Raw genomic sequence first — 20,252 nt, 5'->3', positions numbered from 1 at the left:
GAGTGATTATGATTTCTTACAATTTTGGCACTCTACAATAATAATCTGCATCAAACAGAATCTTTAGATCTAATTAAATGGGACACCTTGAGCCAGATACAAATCTAGAAAATTCTCATGTACACTTTTAGATCATAATACATATGTAGACGACCTTATTTATGGCTTTTATATGATGCTGTATAACCAATAAGAAGGAACTAATTGTATCTAAGGATCCTAGTCCAGGCAGAGATATCAGGGCTGCAGCAATGGCTGGAGATGACAGTAATATGATGATGAACCTGTTCCCATCGACACACATGAAATGGGGGAAAATAATCAAGGTATTAGAAAAATGTTAAGACAAGTCACCACTGCATATCTCAGAACAGAATTTATTACTGAAATGAAGTTGAGCAGATGAATACAGACGATGTAAAAGCTTGGATGAACAGATTCATGTCAGAATGGAAGACGAGCAATACAAGTTAAAGTCTCTTTATTTCCTATGTGCTGTATTTCCTTTACATTAAAATAGTTTCTGGGTATTTTTCACTTACTGATGTCAACTCAAGATTTGGAATAGGGACAAATGCAATACTTCAATACTCCAAAATTAGTTTTCCAATTTAAAGACTGGAAGTGTGCACGTCAGTGCATGTTCTAATTAGTCATTTGGAAGCACACATCAGAACATGTTCTAAACAGTCAAATGGAAGTATGCACATTAGTACATGTTCTAATAAGCAATTTGTTAGCACACATCTGAACATGTCAGGGTACCTGCCTCAAAACATTTTCAAGACCTGGAAAAGCAACATTAAATTTTTTGACCTCTTCCAAATTCCAGACCCAAGTGGGAACCCTGATACATTCTTGATAGTCAATATGGAATAGAATATTAGAATACTTCATTGCGTGTTCTAAAGTCATTTGGAAGCACACACAACAGTACGTGTTCTGAACGTGCAACTGTTACATACATCAGTGCATGTTCCAAACAGTTAACTGGAAGTAAAAACATCTAATAGTTAACTGAAAGTACACACATCAATACATGTTCTAAATATCTGAAGTACACACAGAGCATTGTTCTAAATAGAATACTGTAAACTAATAGTTAGTTGGAAGTACACACATCAGTGCATGTTCTAAATCAGGCATGTTCAACCTATATATATCCAACAGACTGGATCTGGTTTTATCCACTTTTTTATGATAGTGTATGGCTTTGAAAATTTATCTTTTGGCTGATGCCTGGAAGAAGTTTTTGCACATGCCTGTTCTAAAAAGTCCATTCTTTTAATTTTGTGTGTATCAATTTTCATGGTTTTGTAAAAATTAACAATTTCATCAGTATCTGAATCAGGGCTTTTGTTTCCACAAAGACATAAATGTTTGTTGGGTTCTCAAATTTATAGTTTGTACCAAAGCATAAAATCCATGAAGATTGGTACAAATAAAATAGTGACTTCACTGTATACAATCAGCAGCATATACATTTTAACTGCTGTTTTAATCACAAATTCATGGTCAAAACTCAGCATTGCCTAAATTTCATAATTTTCCGAATTTTCCACAGCAAATCTTACATAAAAATTTCCATGCTGCTGACATGTACATGTCTGTAATAATTATTATTTCTTCTTCATGATGGCAATAATGATGATGATGATGATGATGTTGATACTAGGAATGAAAATACTGCTTGTGCACCACCAATGTACAAGTCATTCATAGCTGATAAAGAAGGCATTACAAGTTCACATTTAGTGCCATTTATGAACACATTTATATATGAAGTCCATGATGAAAACCAAGTGAAGCATGAATTTATATATCAGAAGGTGATCATAACATTCCCTTTTTTTCAAACAGGAATCATATTCCAATTACTGTAGCTAGAATTTTCTAAGAGGAATGAACTTCATTCTTTGCTCCCAAACTCTGTTCTGCTTCCTTCATTGGGAAATGCATGGAACTTAAGCTCATTTGTGATATTTTAATTTATACAGATGATAATCTTCCCTTCAGTAAAGTGGTTCCTTGGCAATTCTTCTAATGAATCATTCCCATGCAAATCATAAAATTCATTAAAGTGTTTCTTTTTGTGAATGAATGTCAGAAATATATTTTGTTATTCAATAATAGTAATGTAAATTTCAAACGTTTGCTGGCCTCTAAATCCAATGATAATTTTGTAACGCAAATCATGTTATGGACAAGATCTCTGTCACTTTTTATGCAACAAAAAGTTCATATAATTACCCTTATATGTAATTTTGCATTTCTCACTTGTTGTTACAATTCTGAATATATTGCTACATTCAACACACTGGATATTCTAATCTTATGTCAGATTTTCACTTTCACACAAATATTTGATTCCTCTCAATGGAGTATGAAATTCTTGTATGCCTGATTTAAATCATTCTTACGAGACATACACAGCACTGCAAACTCTAACACAAGGAACATGGTTTTCCGGGATAAAATTTCAGGGCCAGCACTTCACCTTTTATTTGTCAGAATCACTACACTTTTGCCTGATCAGTGATGGATTGGCTCAAAATTGACACTTCTGGATGGATCAGTGGGAAAAACTTTCTGGCACTGGGTCATCAGTCTCTTCAGACCCTTAATGAAGAAGAAAAAAAGAAAGAAGTTTTGAAATCTAAAAACATATTCCTTTCCTAAAATGATAGAAACTATTTGAATATTTTACATAAAAAAACTAGCAACCGATAAAATCCAAGGATGCAAATTAAATATTTTTGGGCAGGGCACCGAATTTTTCTTTTAGATTTTGGGTTTGGAGGAATATGGTTCTGATTTTACTGTGGAATGACAAGTTAACCAATCTGCTGCTTTGATGCATTAAAAATGAACAGAAGCAACATAATGGTAGAAATGTAAAATTTATCCATTGATCAAGTGCATTGCTAAGTTTTAAAGTCTTCAATAGCAATGGTAAGCACATGAAAAAAATGGACTTATATTTATATTCTGTCTTGATTCACAACTCAAACCAAACTGTGCTGTGCACAAACAATTAAAGACTGTAAATAATAACCAATCAAATAAATACTTTCATTGGAATAAATTTCTTTCAATCAATAAGTTATTTATAAAGGATTAAAAAATGAATATGTGATGACAACAAGTACTCACATGGTGACCCCATTAACATAATATTCTAATGCAAAAATAAAAAAAATTTGACAGTACACACCATAATATGTGATGAGCCAACAACCAACAATACAAATTATTGCTAACTTTTACCTGCTCTTTTGACAGAAATGGTCTTCAACATAATGAAAACAGATAATGACATCAATCAAAGCTGTCCACTTTTCAGAAGACCCCCCACTATCCCCAATTAGTATCAGGGCATTTTCCTGTATAATGGTAGATACATCTTTAACCCAATGTATCTACCATTATAATGTCTAATGATGATTCTTTAGTCAACTTGTTCACCATACATGTCAACTTTTCAAAAGCCAAGTAGTGAGATTAAATAAAAAAATAGGGAGATTTTGACATAAAGTTGGGAGGTTTTATAAGCACCAGTTTCAAAAAATACTAACTGATTTTGGGTCCAATATGTGTGAAATCCTCAAAGGACATGCCAGGGCTGCCCGCAGAAGCTTATCTGGGGGTGGAAAATATGTTGTGACCAGCCATTAAATTTTACGGATGTAGGCCTAAACATGTTTAAAGGTGAAATTTGGGGGACTAGTGCCCCCATCCCCTTGCCATAATGTGCAAGCACCCATGGGACATGCCATATCTCCCTGTGACATGTCTTATTTTCCCCCAGAATGTGCCCTCTTTTCATATTCTGGTCAACTGTGGCTAAACTGCACAAAAGCTAAAGGTTAGATTTAAGTACACAAGTAATTAAACCAGTGTGACTAAGATTGGCAAATAAACGATGCCCTATTTTGTTGTAACTTAAGGTGCCTATGACTTCATTTAACAGTTCAAATTTGCAGTCACAAGTTACTGTATATGTGGCAACTGTTTTTCCTCCTGTTTTATATCCAACCTTATTTCTTTAGGGTAAACTTGTAAGGCATATAACACTGTTTACTAAATAAAATATTTATTCTGAATTAGTGAATTGGGGAAACATACTGTGTGGTATAATGTTTTCATTCCTTCTTTTAATTTAATCATGGTAATTAAAGTATATACAATGTTCCCCCTCTTATATGCCCACAACTTCTGCACCGGAAAAGTGGCCTTATAAGATGGGTGGCCTTTCCAGAGGGGGACTAAATGTTTTGTGAGAAGTATATGTAATGTACATAGTAAGAAAGCTACATACTTCAAAGCATTTAATATCTTTGTTTAAAAAAACATTAATTATTAAAAAGTTCTTCTAGTTATAATAATAGACTTATTTCAACTGAAAATACATTAATCGTTTTTATTCTTGGCATAAGCATTATATGTGAGTGGGTATTGTCATCACATTGCAAAACCATTCAAAAACGTCATTTAAATCTTTGTACATACATAATTCTCTTTTTATCTGCTCCATTTTCCCACTCTGCTGAATAACCTCCTTATACGGATATGACATTGTTTTATTCGAGTCTTTTCTTCACAAAATTGTTTTATTCGAGTCTTTTCTTCATAAAATTGTTCAGCAAGTCCGCCATTCCCTAGTCACCCAATGTCGATGAGTAGAATAACCAACTTTCTTATAAAATAATAAGTCTTTGTTTACATGACAACATGTTAATGTTTGGTAATGATTTATTCAAATGTTGCTAACTGTATGCGATTTAATTATGCAGACAAAACTTTTATAGAGTGGACGAAATGCCTTCTTCATAAAGGAAGCTATAAAATTGTTGTCACATGATTTTTCGGTCTTTCTCTGGTACTCTGTTTTGTTCAAGGTTAATTTCTGTGTGTTAATTCACAAAATCTATTTTTTGCCTATTTTATGATTTTGATAATTATGTCCAGTTGTAATCATCAAAGAGAGGAACTTGACAGATGTATGAAGCCCAAAACTCTATCATAACATTGTTGAGCACATTTCCTGTAAACGTTGGCTTTTATAGACAATAATATAATATTAATCTTTGTGTTACATTTAGTTGACATTTCTTTCAGTAATGGAAACTTGACACTGGGAGACATGTATCGACGATAGAGATAATCTGATTACCTACCTTACGTCTTGATATGAATTAATTATTGGTTCTAGATACATTTGAAGAAAAAGTGTCTGTTCATGAGGGGAACATTTTATATTTTTGTACTAATATGCTGGCAGCTGGTCGCATTAGATGGGTGGCCATTCTTGAGAGGTACTTTTGAATACAAACTCATCGGTGCCAAGGGATTCTGGCCACAAGAAGCGGGTGTAATAATTGGAAGTATTCTGCAAACACTCGGGAGATATTATGAGATTTGGAAATAGGCGTCGTAAGGCCCCAAAATTCTGGATGTTATTTCTCATAGTGTGAGACTTGACAGGTATGATTCACATCATCCTCAGGAAATATAAAGCAATTACATGAGATTATAAATGTGGTATGCAAAATATTAAAAAAATTATCTACTTATTTATAACTAGTTGTGCATTATGTACTAGTAATTTCCTTTGTCCCTCTAAAATGGTGTGTCCCTAAATCTAGGTGGGGGACAGTGTCCCACTTTCCATGATATTCTATATGCAACACTGGTAAACTGTACTCAATATCTAGAATTTGTTTCTGATGTGGTAACAAGGAGAAGTTGAAGTTAGTGTACAGAGTTTAAGCCAAATAATCATACACCAATAGATTCATATGTAACCTTAAAGACTAAAACACGTGTACTGCTTAGCATATCAAGGCATCATCTATTCAATTCAAATGTGGAGCTATCATATTACATGGCATCAAACTATAACCTTATTAATATCCAAACCTCCATCTATATAATGTCATTTCAAAGCTGTTTCAGCAAAATATACATGGGATGCAAGAACAGTACTTTAAATTTAAATTGCAGTAGTCATCCAAAAAGCCAATTGAGATTTTAGAATTCTGTACGATTTTCGTTCAATTTAAAAACCAATGAGTTTTCTGGTGGATATTATAAAAATTCAAACTGATTTCATGGGCAGGAGCTACCATTTTTGTTTCTGATTACAAATGAAATTTAAGAAACTTCTTCCATAAAAACAAAATGAAAAAGAAAATGGGAATCTGAACGAAAACAAAACTGTATGAAAGTAAAGGAGTTTTATAACTTGGACTGTTGTAATCTCCGGTGATTCCACAACAAAAGTAGTAACAGAACTTACCTGAATGTATTTTCGTTGTGTCTCATCATTAAGAACATGGGCAACATAACGTGAAGAAATCTTCTCACGACCTGTACGAGCATGAATTCCAACCATAGTTACACCTATAGGCCAGGGAGCATTGCCAATTGCCATTTCCAGGTAAGCATCATTAGCCTGGAAAAGAAATATGTATCTTACTGCCTTATGGAAGAGATCCAAGATGGGCCATATCATTCTGTTGACTGTATAACTTTAAGTGAGAAGAAAAAAGTTTTCTTTAGGAACTGGGAATTATCACTCTTGAAGAAGTTCCAAGTCTGGTTCTTGATTAATGTATTTATTTTATCAATTCAACAAATGCTGTACCAAAACATGTATGTGGCAGTGCTGCACACGGAGTAAGGGCTTGCAAGTATCCTGCAAATTTATGCCACATCTACAAAATCTTGATCCTGTGTGCCCTTCTGGGTGTGTGTTTTCATCAGAAAAAAACCTACCTATAGCTTTTTATTAGCGGATGTCCAGCTATGTCTCTGATGGTATTAGCAATGTCCAAAATAGCAAAATGTGACAAAACTGTAAGATACAAAAAATATCTTTTTTAAAACAATGTATCTGACAATGAAAACATTCAAAGTTTGTGATAGTCAGCCAAGTAGCAAAGTATCTGACAAAGAAAACATTCAAAGTCTGTGATAGTCAGCCAAGTAACAATGTATCTGACAATAAAAACATTCAAAGTTTGTGATAGTCAGCCAAGTAACAACATATCTGACAACAAAAACATTCAAAGTTTGTGATAGTCAGCCAAGTAACAATGTGTTTGACAATGAAAACATTAAAAGTTTGTGACAGTCAGCCAAGTAACAATTTATCTAACAATGAAAACATTCAAAGTTTGTGATAGTCAGCCATGTAACAATATATCTGACATGAAAACATTCAAAGTCTGTGATAATCAGCCAAGTAACAATGTATCCGACAATGAAAACATTCAAAGTTTGTGAATGTCAGCCAAGTAACAATGTATCTGACAAGAACATTCAAAGTTTGTGACAGTCAGCCAAGTAACAATGTATCTGACAATGAAAACATTCAAAGTTTGTGATAGTCAGCCATGTAACAATGTATCTGACATGAAAACATTCAAAGTCTGTGATAGTCAGCCAAGTAACAATGTATCTAACAAAAACAAAGTTTGTGATAGTCAGCCAAGTAACAATGTATCTGACAATGAAAACATTCAAAGTTTGTGATAGTCAGCCAAGTAACAACGTATCTGACAATGAAAACATTCAAAGTTTGTGAATGTCAGCCAAGTAACAATGTATGTGACGAGAACATTCAAAGTTTGTGACAGTCAGCCAAGTAACAATGTATATAACAAGAACATTCAAAGTTTGTGACTGTCAGCCAAGTAACAATGTATCTGACAATGAAAACATTCAAAGTTTGTGACAGTCAGCCATGTAACAATGTATCTGACATGAAAATATTCAAAGTCTGTGATAGTCAGCCAAGTAACAATGTATCTGACAATAAAAACATTCAAAGTTTGTGAATGTCAGCCAAGTAACAATGTATCTGACGAGAACATTCAAAGTTTGTGACAGTCAGCCAAGTAACAATGTATCTGACAACAAAAACAAAGTTTGTGATAGTCAGCCAAGTAACAATGTATCTGACGATGAAAACATTCAAAGTTTGTGATAATCAGCCAAGTAACAACGTATCTGACAATGAAAACATTCAAAGTTTGTGAATGTCAGCCAAGTAACAATGTATGTGACGAGAACATTCAAAGTTTGTGACAGTCAGCCAAGTAACAATGTATCTGACAATGAAAACATCCAAAGTTTGTGATAGTCAGCCATGTAACAATGTATCTGACATGAAAACATTCAAAGTCTGTGATAGTCAGCCAAGTAACAATGTATCTGACAACAAAAACAAAATTTGTGATAGTCAGCCAAGTAACAATGTATCTGACAATGAAAACATTCAAAGTTTGTGATAGTCAGCCAAGTAACAACGTATCTGACAATGAAAACATTCAAAGTTTGTGAATGTCAGCCAAGTAACAATGTATCTGACAAAAACATTCAAAGTCTGTGACAGTCAGCCAAGTAACAATGTATATGACAACAAGAACATTCAAAGTTTGTGACAGTCGGCCAAGTAACAATGTATCTGACAATGAAAACATGCAAAGTCTGTGATAGCCAAGTAACAATGTATCTGACAACAAAAACATTCAAAGTTTGTGATAGTCAGCCAAGTAACAATGTATCTGACAATGAAAACATTCAAAGTTTGTGAATGTCAGCCAAGTAACAATGTATCTGACGAGAACATTCAAAGTTTGTGACAGTCAGCCAAGTAACAATGTATCTGACAATGAAAAGATACAAAGTTTGTGAATGTCAGCCATGTAACAATGTATCTGACAATGAAAACATTCAAAGTTAGTGACAGTCAGCCAAGTAACAATGTATCTGACGAGAACATTCAAAGTTTGTGATAGTTAGCCAAATAACAATGTATCTGACAAAGAAAACATTCAAAGTTTGTGACTGTCAGCCAAGTAACAATGTATCTGACAACAAAAACATTCAAAGTTTGTGATAGTCAGCCAAGTAACAATGTATCTGCCAAAGAAAACATTCAAGTTTTGTGACAGTCAGCCAAGTAACAATGTATCTGACAACGAAAACATTCAAAGTTTGTGATAGCCAGCCAAGTAACAATGTATCTAACGAGAACATTCAAAGTTTGTGATACTTAGCCAAATAACAATGTATCTGACAAAGAAAACATTCAAAGTTTGTGATAGTCAGCCAGGTAACAATGTATCCGACAACAAAAACATTCAAAGTTTTGACAATAAACCAAGTAATAATGTATCTGACAACAAAAACGTTCAAAGTTTGTGATAGCCAGCCAAGTAACAATGTAAAGTGTGTGAAGGTCAGTAGTGTAATATTTAGGTTTGAGTCACCCCTATGTCATGGAAGATTCAATTTATTTTCAGGTTGACAAAAGTGTCTAAATTTATGCAAATTCACAATTTATGCAAATTCACAATTTGTCCAATAAATTAATGATTTGTTAGTTTGGAAAGTAATTCATAAATATTGGTATTTATTATATAAATACTGGTAGATAATGAATGCACACTAAAGATAAATGTTAGCAATATTTGGAACATAATATTGTGTGGTGAACTCATTTCAGGTTAACAAGATAATGTTTTCATAAGTTCCTTGACAAAACTATTATAATAACTGCATTGTTCAAGAAAAATAGGATAGTACAGTACAGACCACAAAGTGAGGCAGCAAGACTGTTTAAGAAACCAAGGTTATTTCACTTTTATAGCACTATCAGTGTACTATGTACTATTATTTCATTTTTCCCTCTAAAATTGTGCATGTTCTTCAGATATGGCGAGAGGGGACACAATGTCAACTGTCCTTGGTATCCAATGTGCAACACTTAAGTAGAAATGATTTAATAAGGTCAGTTAAAAAATACATCTAAAAATGCAACAATCCAAACTTTCTTCGAAGGATAGTTGTAGCTAGGTAGGTAAGACCATATAACACACATTGGAAAATGATACACAAAATACCAAGACGATTGGGGTAAAAAGCGATGTTAGCAAATTATTTAGCAGCTGATGTTTGATTAATTTAAATAAAATTCTTGAATTCAGAGAAACTTCTGACTGCCAAATCCTAATTAAAGCTGCTGAGTGAAATTCTAATTGAAATGTTTACCTTGATATAGTCTCTTTCCAACAGAAAGCCAACAATTGAAACCAAACATTCAAGAATATCCTCCTGCATTGTCTGAAATTCAAAGAGAAATTGTTAGTTTGTGTGTTGGATACACACAAAAGTGTGAATACTCTGGAAGCATTCTGTCACTTATACTCCACTGATACATACAATCAGAGATCTGATTCCCCCTTGTATCCTCTTCATGGTCCAGCACCCATCAACAAATAATAGACTTTTTGTTTCACAGCTCTGCTACGTACAATGGTAAGAAAAGTTTTTGTTTCAAAGCTCTGGGTGACAATAAATTTAGCTCAGCATATTTGTATTTTGACTGCCCAGAATTTTTCTTAAAACACAGGATATTAAAATTGTTGAAATGGGTTTGTTTCTTCAATTCCAAAAAAAGGAAAGAATTAGTTTTGAAACTAAAACAAAAATGAAAGAAAATGGCTGAAACACGTGAAACGTTTCACCTGATTTTATTTTAGATCTGAAATGAAAGCAGTGACACCCAAACTACATTAGTTAAACAAATTATTTTCCATAACACCATCATTAGACTGTGAATTCCCCCTCAAATTTCTTGTAACTTGCCTTATGTTTAAGCTTTCTAAAAAGTGGCTTCATGTAGGAAACTGTCTGGGCATGCATTGCCCTTTCCATCTTGCCCTTCATGTTTCTCTTTTCTTCTTCATCTTTCTTGTTCAGGGCTATACCCCACTGCTTTAAAATGTACTAAAAAAAACATGCTTGAATTAGTACTCTCATTATATGTCAGGGCTTGAAATGAAGTTTTTGTCAGTAGTGGCATGTTGATCATTGCAATACTTCAATTAGCAATAGTCCATTAGCATAGTTTGACTATGAAAATACAAACTGAAACAAACTATCAAACTTTTTTCTTTCATTTAAGAAATTGTATTCAATATTCACTGATAATATTAAAACTGACAAATTGAATTCACCTTGTTGTCAATTGCTTGGTGCAGTGGCAGCATGTCAACCCATCAAGAATGAGAACCACATTCGATTCCCACTAATAGCTTGACTTTTTTTCAATTTTGTTTTATCTATGTGTTTTGTTACTTTGAATTAAGAAAAGAAAATTATTCTACCACTCATCTCTAATGTGTGAATGCACATAAAGCACAGCAGAGGGTAAAAAAGCTGACAGTCAAAATTTGCTACTTCAATCATTTATACACTTTAGCCAGTCAACACCTAAACACAAAATAACAATAATAATAATTAATAATTATGTTTCTCAGAAAATACTTATGCAATAACATTAACATTCAGAAGATGCTTCGCAAACTCTCTAATTCAGCAATCACATAAAGTTGAAGATTGCCCTTTCTATCTATATTTCCTACAGATGAAGAGAAGAAACTCTTCCCAACACTTTCCATAACCTCTCACTGCCATTGCTAGATGGCTGCAACTGTTTACTAGCTTTAGCTTGATCAATATCTCGATGAAGACATTCGCCTTTTCAGGGAGGTGTTGGAGGGTTTAATAGTAATGTCTCTGGGTAAGAATTTTTGGTAAGTCAATCTGTCTCTCAAGACATGCTGTGCCTCTATTTCATCTTTTGTCCTTGTTGTATGGGCCAGAACTTTTCTGGTCATGATGCATTTAGTTGTAGATGAAAATTTGAAAAAGGCAAGGCAAGTCTCACGAATGTCCAGTTACCTAAATTCTCCTTCTTTAACATATTCTTTAACTGTTTCTCAGATAGAAGAACAATGAAATTTGTTTGGGAAATAACAACCTGAAAGTGTACACCTGCACCAATAGTCAATGCTTGTGTTCAAAACAAACCACCAATATTAATTTGTTGAAACACGAGTTCAGAAAAAAACACTGATGTTCAGAACTGAGAAATTTATGTAAATATAAACAAATTTATATTAAAAAATGATTCCAAGATGTAGTCAATACCTTTATGCTCAATTCTATACCAACTTTGTCGATAGATTGTCAGTAATCCACAAGATTACCTTAGATGCCATAACAAGTGAAAGCTAAAAACTGGTAAACAACCATAACCACAAAGTAGTGGAGAGGGTTGTTATGGGGAAGGGTTGGGAAGAGTTTCTTCCCTTTGTCTATACAGCATGTACAATGAAAACAGGATATATTTAATCTTTCTGCTATTGCTGGATTTAAGAGATAGCGGAGTTTCCTCCTCACATTATTGTGATCAGAGAGTGTATTCAAGGGAGAATTTGCTTGTTCTGAGCAAAAACATATATATTTCATCATGTGGGTGAACAATTCAGGTATTTTCACCCAGGTTCATTTTGATTGTACTGGGGGAAAAAAAATGCAAACAGAGCCAAACTTAAAGATGGCAAATATGGTCAAATCTTTCACCTCTATTCATGCATGCACATATTTTAAATAGAAATTTGTTATAGGGTCTCTTAAAAATTCTATAAATAAAACTATAAAACTGTTAAGGACCACCTGTCATAGGAGGCAATTTTTCTCTCTTTCCAAAGGTGGTTACTTAAGTCTAATTTTTGTGTGTGTGTGTGTGTGTGTGTGTGTGTGTGATTATGGAATAATAATAGTTACTAACATATAAGAATTTTTTACCTCAAACCTTACATATACTTATTTGCTGAAAGTATATCACACAAATTTTTTAGTTGCCATCATTTGCCATGCAGACAATTGTTTACAAACAGTACCCTATTTGTAGTAGTTAACTCCCTTGGGTCAATATGGTCCTTCCAAATTTAATTTAAATCTAGCCTATGTTCGGGGAATAATTTCCACTCTTAATAAACCACATAATAACTCATTTATCTGGATAATAAATTAGATATTATAATTTTACCTTATGAAGAAGAATACCACCATTGTTTTACCTCGTATAGTATTGCCATCAGTCATGTGACTTACACTCAAATTTTAAGTCATGTGATCAAACCATCAAGTATGCCACAGTAGCTCACTTAGTTCAGCATCAGACTTGTATTCTAAGGGCAGGTGCTTCAATACCAGCCCAGGCCATCCTGGGTCAGCTACTTCAGTCTGTCTTTGGGAAAGGCACTTACCTTCCATTTCATTGGCATGATGTAATGAATGTCTTGAAAGTGAAATTAAAACCAACCGAAAAAAAAAAAAAAATCGTGTCTGAGTCCTTATACCTAACTAGAATTTTTAACAAAGTAAAGGATTTTATACCTTGAAAGTTGACTAGTCAAATTTCAGGAGGTTTGTTTGTGAGGTAGTAATGAAATTTATCCTATAATGAGATATTAAATGTATCGCTTGTGAAAAAATTTATATCACCAAAGTGCCAATAAAAGTGGTACTGCCTCTGTGGCAGTATCATCTCTAAAACTATTTTCTTTCCTGTTAAGAAATATCTCTGCCCTTATATAAGTTACATTATCATATTTAGACACAATTCATTTTTCTTCTTGTCCCTCTCCATCAGGATAGGCAGATCATAAAATATGCCAACAACAAACTACATTCATATAAGAACTGAGTAAGTGCCATTAACAAATACAAGAAATCAACCAACAAATGAGAATTAGGTTTCAAGTTTTACCCTATTCATAAGTTTTCTATATGAACCATGCAAACTGTCAGTGACTGAACTTATATGGCCCATTTCAATTCCATATTCAGTGTCACCCATGCATGTTATACTCTACAACAATTGGCAAAACTCATTATTAAATGTAATATAAAAAAACTGCTTAACTAGCAATATTAATACTCATCATAATGATGTTGAAAATGATGGATAAATTAGATACTGATGAGTGTTGATTGGAAACTGAAAATAAATTACTGAAATTTTGATGTAGCTTGTGTAAAAGAACTAGACTGAAAACTTGCCAAGGCCACATAATTCATTTCTAAATGTAGCAATAAAAAATTTAATAAATAAACAAAATTCTAATTGATGAACTAGTCTGATTTGACTGCTGAGATAACTGCAAAAAATTGGCACTGCATACATCAAGCATTGAATTGTATTTCTGCAGTTAGTAAATCTGTTTCAGTTCCAAAATGCTGACTTTAGTCAATGTTGTTTTAACATTTTTTCACCTTGTGCAAAAACAGTAAATGCCTATACTGTTTCAAGTTCTGACTTCATTTAACAAAAATAATAACCTTGTTAGGAAGTTATCTGCTTATGAACCAAGACAAACTATACACATTTATTATTAAAGGAAAGACCTGACACAAGTCTCCAATGTATTTCCTTACCTTCAAAAACCGCAATATGATTTCTTGGTCTTTATCACTACTTTCCTTTCCAAGAATGTTTCGCATTTCCTGCAGAATAAAAAATGCATGTTGTTATTTGTGTGTAACACAAAAATTATTAAGTTCCAAGTGTTCCATCTTTTAAAATTATAAGCAATTATACAGTTGTATAATGATATCTAGGCAGTAGGCAACAAGCAATGGTACAGAGTAAATGCTGAAAAGTGCCTCTGATGAGGCTGAAACAGTGTACAACAATACAATTTCTCATAGGTGATACTACCAAGAATGAGTGATTTCAAAACCAGATTTAAATTTGTTCCAGCTGTGAAACTTCATTACTTCATATATATATAAAGGTCCTCAAGTTAATAAAACTAGCCCAAAGTAAGTTTTGAAAACAATGTGATTATTTTGAAGTATTTATTTGAATATCTAACTCAGATTCATTTGTCTCACTTTTCTCTTTCTCCCTCTGAATCTGGCACTAACGTCATGCTTAAGTGAAATACTGTATAAAAATGGACATCTACACACATGTAATATGGATAAATTCTGAGACTCCTGTAGGGCTGGTATTTTTGCTAAAGCACTGAATTGAGATAAAATGTGAAAATTCTTCCATCACAAGTGAATGCACCTAAATACAATTACACTCAATGGATAGACAAAATTTGCAATGATGGTAATGCCAACAGGATGGAAACTGCTCTATTAAGTATAAACTAAAACTTCCTACCTTTTTAAAGGTAGCCTAAAGCATATCAGTTTAGCTTTGTGTGACTTCATCTAGCTGTCTTTCCATAAACCCAATATATATTTAACACACTTCCTGATCATCTTATTATCAAATTCTTGGAATAATTACTTTCTTAAATCACTAGCAAGTTAAAATAAGTGTAACTGAACATGACAAAGACATATATTTGGAAATGATGATGTATACCTTTACGTCCTCTAGTGTTGTTCCATTTGGAAATGATGATGTATACCTTTATGTCCTCTAGTGTTGTTCCATTTGGAAATGATGATGTATACCTTTATAATGATGATGTATACCTTTATAATGATGATGTATACCTTTATAATGATAATGTATACCTTTATAATGATGATGTATACCTTTATGTCCTCTAGTGTTGTTCCATCATCTTTGATTGAGACATCATTGCTGGAATTCCCACCTGAGGAAGCTCCACCTGACTCCCGAATCAACTCATTGAGGTAATCCTGGTCTACTTTTTCCAATGCCATCTGGAAATCATTTCCTAATCCCTCATCCTGCAACAATAAAAATAGGCCTGATTTAATATTTTCATAAATTATACTAATTGTATTTGATTTCTATTTATGCATTGAACCACTATAGTTTCCCAATGAATGGGAACGACTTTTTGAAAACCATAAAATTATTCAATGCATGCAATATTTTTACACTAATTTCTTGTATCTAATTAAAAAGACCAAACTAGACTTCACTTAAAGTTAATCACATAACATGCCTCCCTCATGCTGTACAATAGTCAACTAATACAAATGTGATAATTACAAAATTACCCAAGTTAAATCTTTCTTGGTGTGATTTTGCATATAGGAACTTTGATTAAATTTGATGAAATTTAAAACTTAAACACTCTCAACTGCATGCTGAGGGATGGCAGAATAGGGCTGATGTTACCTCCTGCATTTCGTAACAGGTGACTAATGAAGGCAACCTTTTAGCCCTGGTATTCAAAGGGAACCTTCTTGCATTAGGATTCAAAGTCAACTATTCTGCATTTTGATTCAATGGCACCCTTCTTGCATTAGGATTTAAAGTCAACCATTCCACATTTGGATTCAAAGTCAACCATTCTGCAGTTTGATTCAATGGCAACCTTCTTGCATTAGGATTCAAAGTCAACCATTCTGCATTTTGATTCAACAGCAACCTTCTTTCATTAGTTTTAAAGTCAACCATTCTGCATTAGGATTCGAAGTCAACCAATCTGCAGTTTGATTCAATGGCAACCTTCTTGCATTAGGATTCAGAGGCAACCATTCTGCATTTTGATTCAATGGCAACCTTCTTTCATTAGGATTTAAAGTCAACCATTCTGCATCTTGATTCAATGGCAACCTTCTTGCATTAGGATTCAGAGGCAACCATTCTGCATTTTGATTCAACGACAACCTTCTTTCATTAGGTTTAAAGTCAACCATTCTGCATTAGGATTCAAAGTCAACCATTCTGCATTTTGATTCAACGACAACCTTCTTTCATTAGGTTTCAAGTCAACCATTCTGCATTAGGATTCAAAGTCAACCATTCTGCATTTTGATTCAATGGCAGCCTTTTTGCATTAGGATTCAGAGGCAGCCATTCTGCATTTTGATTCAACGACAACCTTCTTTCATTAGGATTTAAAGTCAACCATTCTGCATTAGGATTTAAAGTCAACCATTCTGCATCTTGATTCAATGGCAACCTTCTTGCATTAGGATTCAGAGGCAACCATTCTGCATTTTGATTCAATGACAACCTTCTTTCATTAGGTTTAAAGTCAACCATTCTGCATTAGGATTCAAAGTCAACCATTCTGCATTTTGATTCAACGACAACCTTCTTTCATTAGGTTTAAAGTCAACCATTCTGCATTAGGATTCAAAGTCAACCATTCTGCATTTTGATTCAATGGCAGCCTTTTTGCATTAGGATTCAGAGGCAACCATTCTGCATTTTGATTCAACAACAACCTTCTTTCATTAGGTTTAAAGTCAACCATTCTGCATTAGGATTCAAAGTCAACCATTCTGCATTTTGATTCAATGGCAGCCTTTTTGCATTAGGATTCAATTGCAGCCTTTTTGCATTTGAATTCAATGGCTGCCTTTTTGCATTTTGATTCAATGGTAGCTTTTATACATTAAAATCAAAGGCAACCTTTACTGTCCATGGGTGCATCCTGTGATGACATTCCAGTTGACAAGGCCTTGAACATTTTTTAACAGCATGGTTATATAACAAATTGGATTAATTTAAGGACTTCTAAGTTTTTGCCTTTTTACTTTGTTTTATCTGCCTTTTATTGGAATATCTAAATTTACTTGGATAGTCAGGATTGCGATGATGTGCTATTAAACTTTACACACACACAAACACACATACATATCATACAGAATGAATATGTATGCCACAGCATGTTTCTCAGTATTATGCATTCATCAAATGGTGCATAACATTACTCAAAATCAATAAATAGAAAACAACTCAATGTAGAATTAAAAAATATAAATATAGTGTACAAAATTTGAGCTCAGTCAATTTATTTGTTTTGAAATTACTTAACAAAAAGAAAATGATCTGAGTTTAGTTAAAGTTGACAGAGTACAATAACTCTATTAAATACAGATAGATCAAGAAATCTAACTTGATATTTCAACATCAATTTCTGGACACGTGATCTCAATGCATCAAAGCTTTCTAATTACAGAGGGACAGACAAATGGTATAACAAAGAATTCCATCCCATTTATATGGTGAAGGGGAAAAAAATTCCCAAGCAAGAGCTTTAAATTCACACGATTATTATTTATATTTGATGGCCACCTTCGATCTGACGACTGAATGTGTTTCTTCAAATGACTGCTGTAATGAGGTTTAAGTTTATATAAAAAAAAATCTTAGCTAAGAGAAAATTGCTGTTAATTGCAAGCAGTTTTAATTAATACAGCCTATCTATTAAGTAGCTTTAATTGTATCTTGTGCTTGCAAAACTTACTGCATCATATCAGTGTATCCTTGCCAGGTTTCCCCAAGAAGAAATCTAAATCATGGACTCAATTTTCTATTCATGAACTATCAGTAAAAAAAGGTCCCAATGACGTAAAATTTGACAAATTTCTTGTGATGTTTTCTACTACATGGATCCATAAAAAATATCTGCAGCAAACTCGTTTAGGTAACTGAAGAGTCCAGAGGACCCCTTCATATTTTAATCAAATAAAACCATTTATAGCAAAAGACCAAATAATACTGACCTCTTTCACATCTGGTTCCTGGGCTTCCAGCTTTTTTAATCTTTCAAAAGCTTCATAATCTGTTTCACCAAAAAGCCGGATTGGTTCACCTCTTTCACGAAGTCTTCTTATGACCTGTCAACAAAATTACATGAAGGCATTGGTATTTGTCCCATTTATCTGCTGTAATTTCACTCATGTATATCTTACCAAAGCATGATAAATATCGTGAAAAAAATTCAGTTTTACCAAGTCATTAAAATCCACAATAAATAGAGGATCTCAAGTTGGTAATCATTTAATACTGAATTTATGCAATGAGTTGAATAATGTCCAGCTTTTTTTAGCGTTGGCGAGCAAATATTGGACATTATTCAATGAAGGAATCATTTCATTCATACTGACTGTGCACTTCACCTTTCATTTGTTGCATATAAAAAATACTCTCTGACCCAGTCCTATAACCATGAAGATTTAAAAGTAGATTTCTTTTATTATAAAAAACAAAACAAAACAAAAAATCATTTTTCAACACAGAATGTCTAATGGGTTAGACAATCAATTTTCACACCTAAGGAATTTGAGTTGTTGGGATAGTCATGTGATGCTATTACAAGATGCAGAGATTCCAGATTTACAGTAATATATTTGTAACCAGATATTTGTATTATTTGATTTAGAACAGGAAAGATTTTATTTAGAGCCAGAAATGCATCACATAATAAGAAACATAAGTTTGTGCTTGGATACATTTCTGTCAGTTGGTAGACCAGTTTATGTTCATATTTTTCTGTGAACAAAGGGCAGTTTAAGATAACATTTAAACCACACTTGAATATAGGATGGATTCCATGTTAAAGGCATACCACCGACTCCTCTTCCCATGCCCACTATCAACTGACTAATATCCTTAGTTTTATATGCTGTTGTTGTTTTGGGGTTTTATGCCAATTTCAGTGCACGATATGCTATAAATGGCTAATTAACCCATGGTGTAAACTGGCCATATTCAAACTAACGTGACCATTGTTTTCCCAGTTCCCTAAATAGAATCATTTTGAAAAATGGCTGCCAAAATGTTGATAGTAATAGTAAAAACAAAAAGTTCCAGAAGGAAATTCCCACGACTGCAGAAAAACAGTAAAGAAAATACTGCGCAAGAATTTCATGGGTTTATTTGGACCAATCAGTATCACATCAAGTTATATGCTAAAATGCCATCATATAAAAATTGTTTAATTATTATCAAAAAATTTTAAACTACATACACTATATGTAAAGCGCACAGACCATGAGATAAAAAACATTTATTCTGGTAAATAATACATTGTCCAAACTGTCAAAGTTATGAAAGTAGGAATGAATACATAGACTAAATGACCATTACAATCAAAAATAAAATTCTATCAATAACAATACCATACCTCTTTTCTGGGCAAAGAAGCATGCTTTTCTTTTTCCTTTCTTTGTCCTTCCTCTTCTTTATTAGCATCTGACTTTTCTGGCACTTCATGCTCCTTTTTCTGAAAGTAGATATTTGAAGCATTGAAAAACTATGTATGAAGAATCAAATTTTTTGCAATACAAAAAGCATCCCGCTTTTTAAAAGTCCTTCTTATAAATGATAACTCCACCCAACGTCAAACATTAATAGACTGCATCCAAATGATGACAGCTATTGCTCTCTAGATGTGAGTGTTAACTTATGTCTCTTGGTTTGTTGGAGCAGTTTCAGCACCGTCATGATTGCCACTATGTAATATATACAATTCAAAACTTGCCATCCACTTTTAAACAAATTTTCAGCATATATGAAGAATTTACTGTACCTTCATGGACGTTTCTGTCATAATAAAAACTTTGAATTTGATAAAATTACGTGTTAATAAGAAGGCAGTCCATCAATTCTAGATGATAATAAGGCAAATGAACAACTACTATGTTACCCATGTTAA

General features: G+C 33.3%; 1 protein-coding gene across 2 annotated transcripts in view; it reads right to left on the bottom strand.

Annotated features, from left to right (window-relative positions):
- Positions 1–357: 357 nt before the first annotated feature.
- The window catches only part of LOC149787939 (pre-mRNA-splicing factor 18-like), a 28,503-nt gene continuing 8,608 nt past the window's right edge, over positions 358–20,252 (bottom strand). For both annotated transcript variants that reach the window (XM_089974202.1, XM_089974200.1), the window contains exons 3-10: positions 19,722–19,820; positions 18,319–18,432; positions 15,421–15,579; positions 14,299–14,367; positions 10,657–10,797; positions 10,060–10,131; positions 6,299–6,454; positions 358–2,619 (exon numbers count right to left, since the gene is read on the bottom strand). In XM_089974202.1, the coding sequence (XP_089830328.1) occupies positions 2,533–2,619; positions 6,299–6,454; positions 10,060–10,131; positions 10,657–10,797; positions 14,299–14,367; positions 15,421–15,579; positions 18,319–18,432; positions 19,722–19,820 (897 nt within the window). In that variant the 3' untranslated portion in view covers positions 358–2,532. The remainder of the gene's footprint in view (positions 2,620–6,298; positions 6,455–10,059; positions 10,132–10,656; positions 10,798–14,298; positions 14,368–15,420; positions 15,580–18,318; positions 18,433–19,721; positions 19,821–20,252) is intronic.

This window comes from Sinohyriopsis cumingii, chromosome 11 (genome assembly GCF_028554795.1).
Source record: "Sinohyriopsis cumingii isolate HCF-2022 chromosome 11, ASM2855479v2, whole genome shotgun sequence".
Taxonomy (NCBI): domain Eukaryota; kingdom Metazoa; phylum Mollusca; class Bivalvia; order Unionida; family Unionidae; genus Sinohyriopsis; species Sinohyriopsis cumingii.
This window is presented reverse-complemented; position numbering and strand designations above follow the sequence as displayed.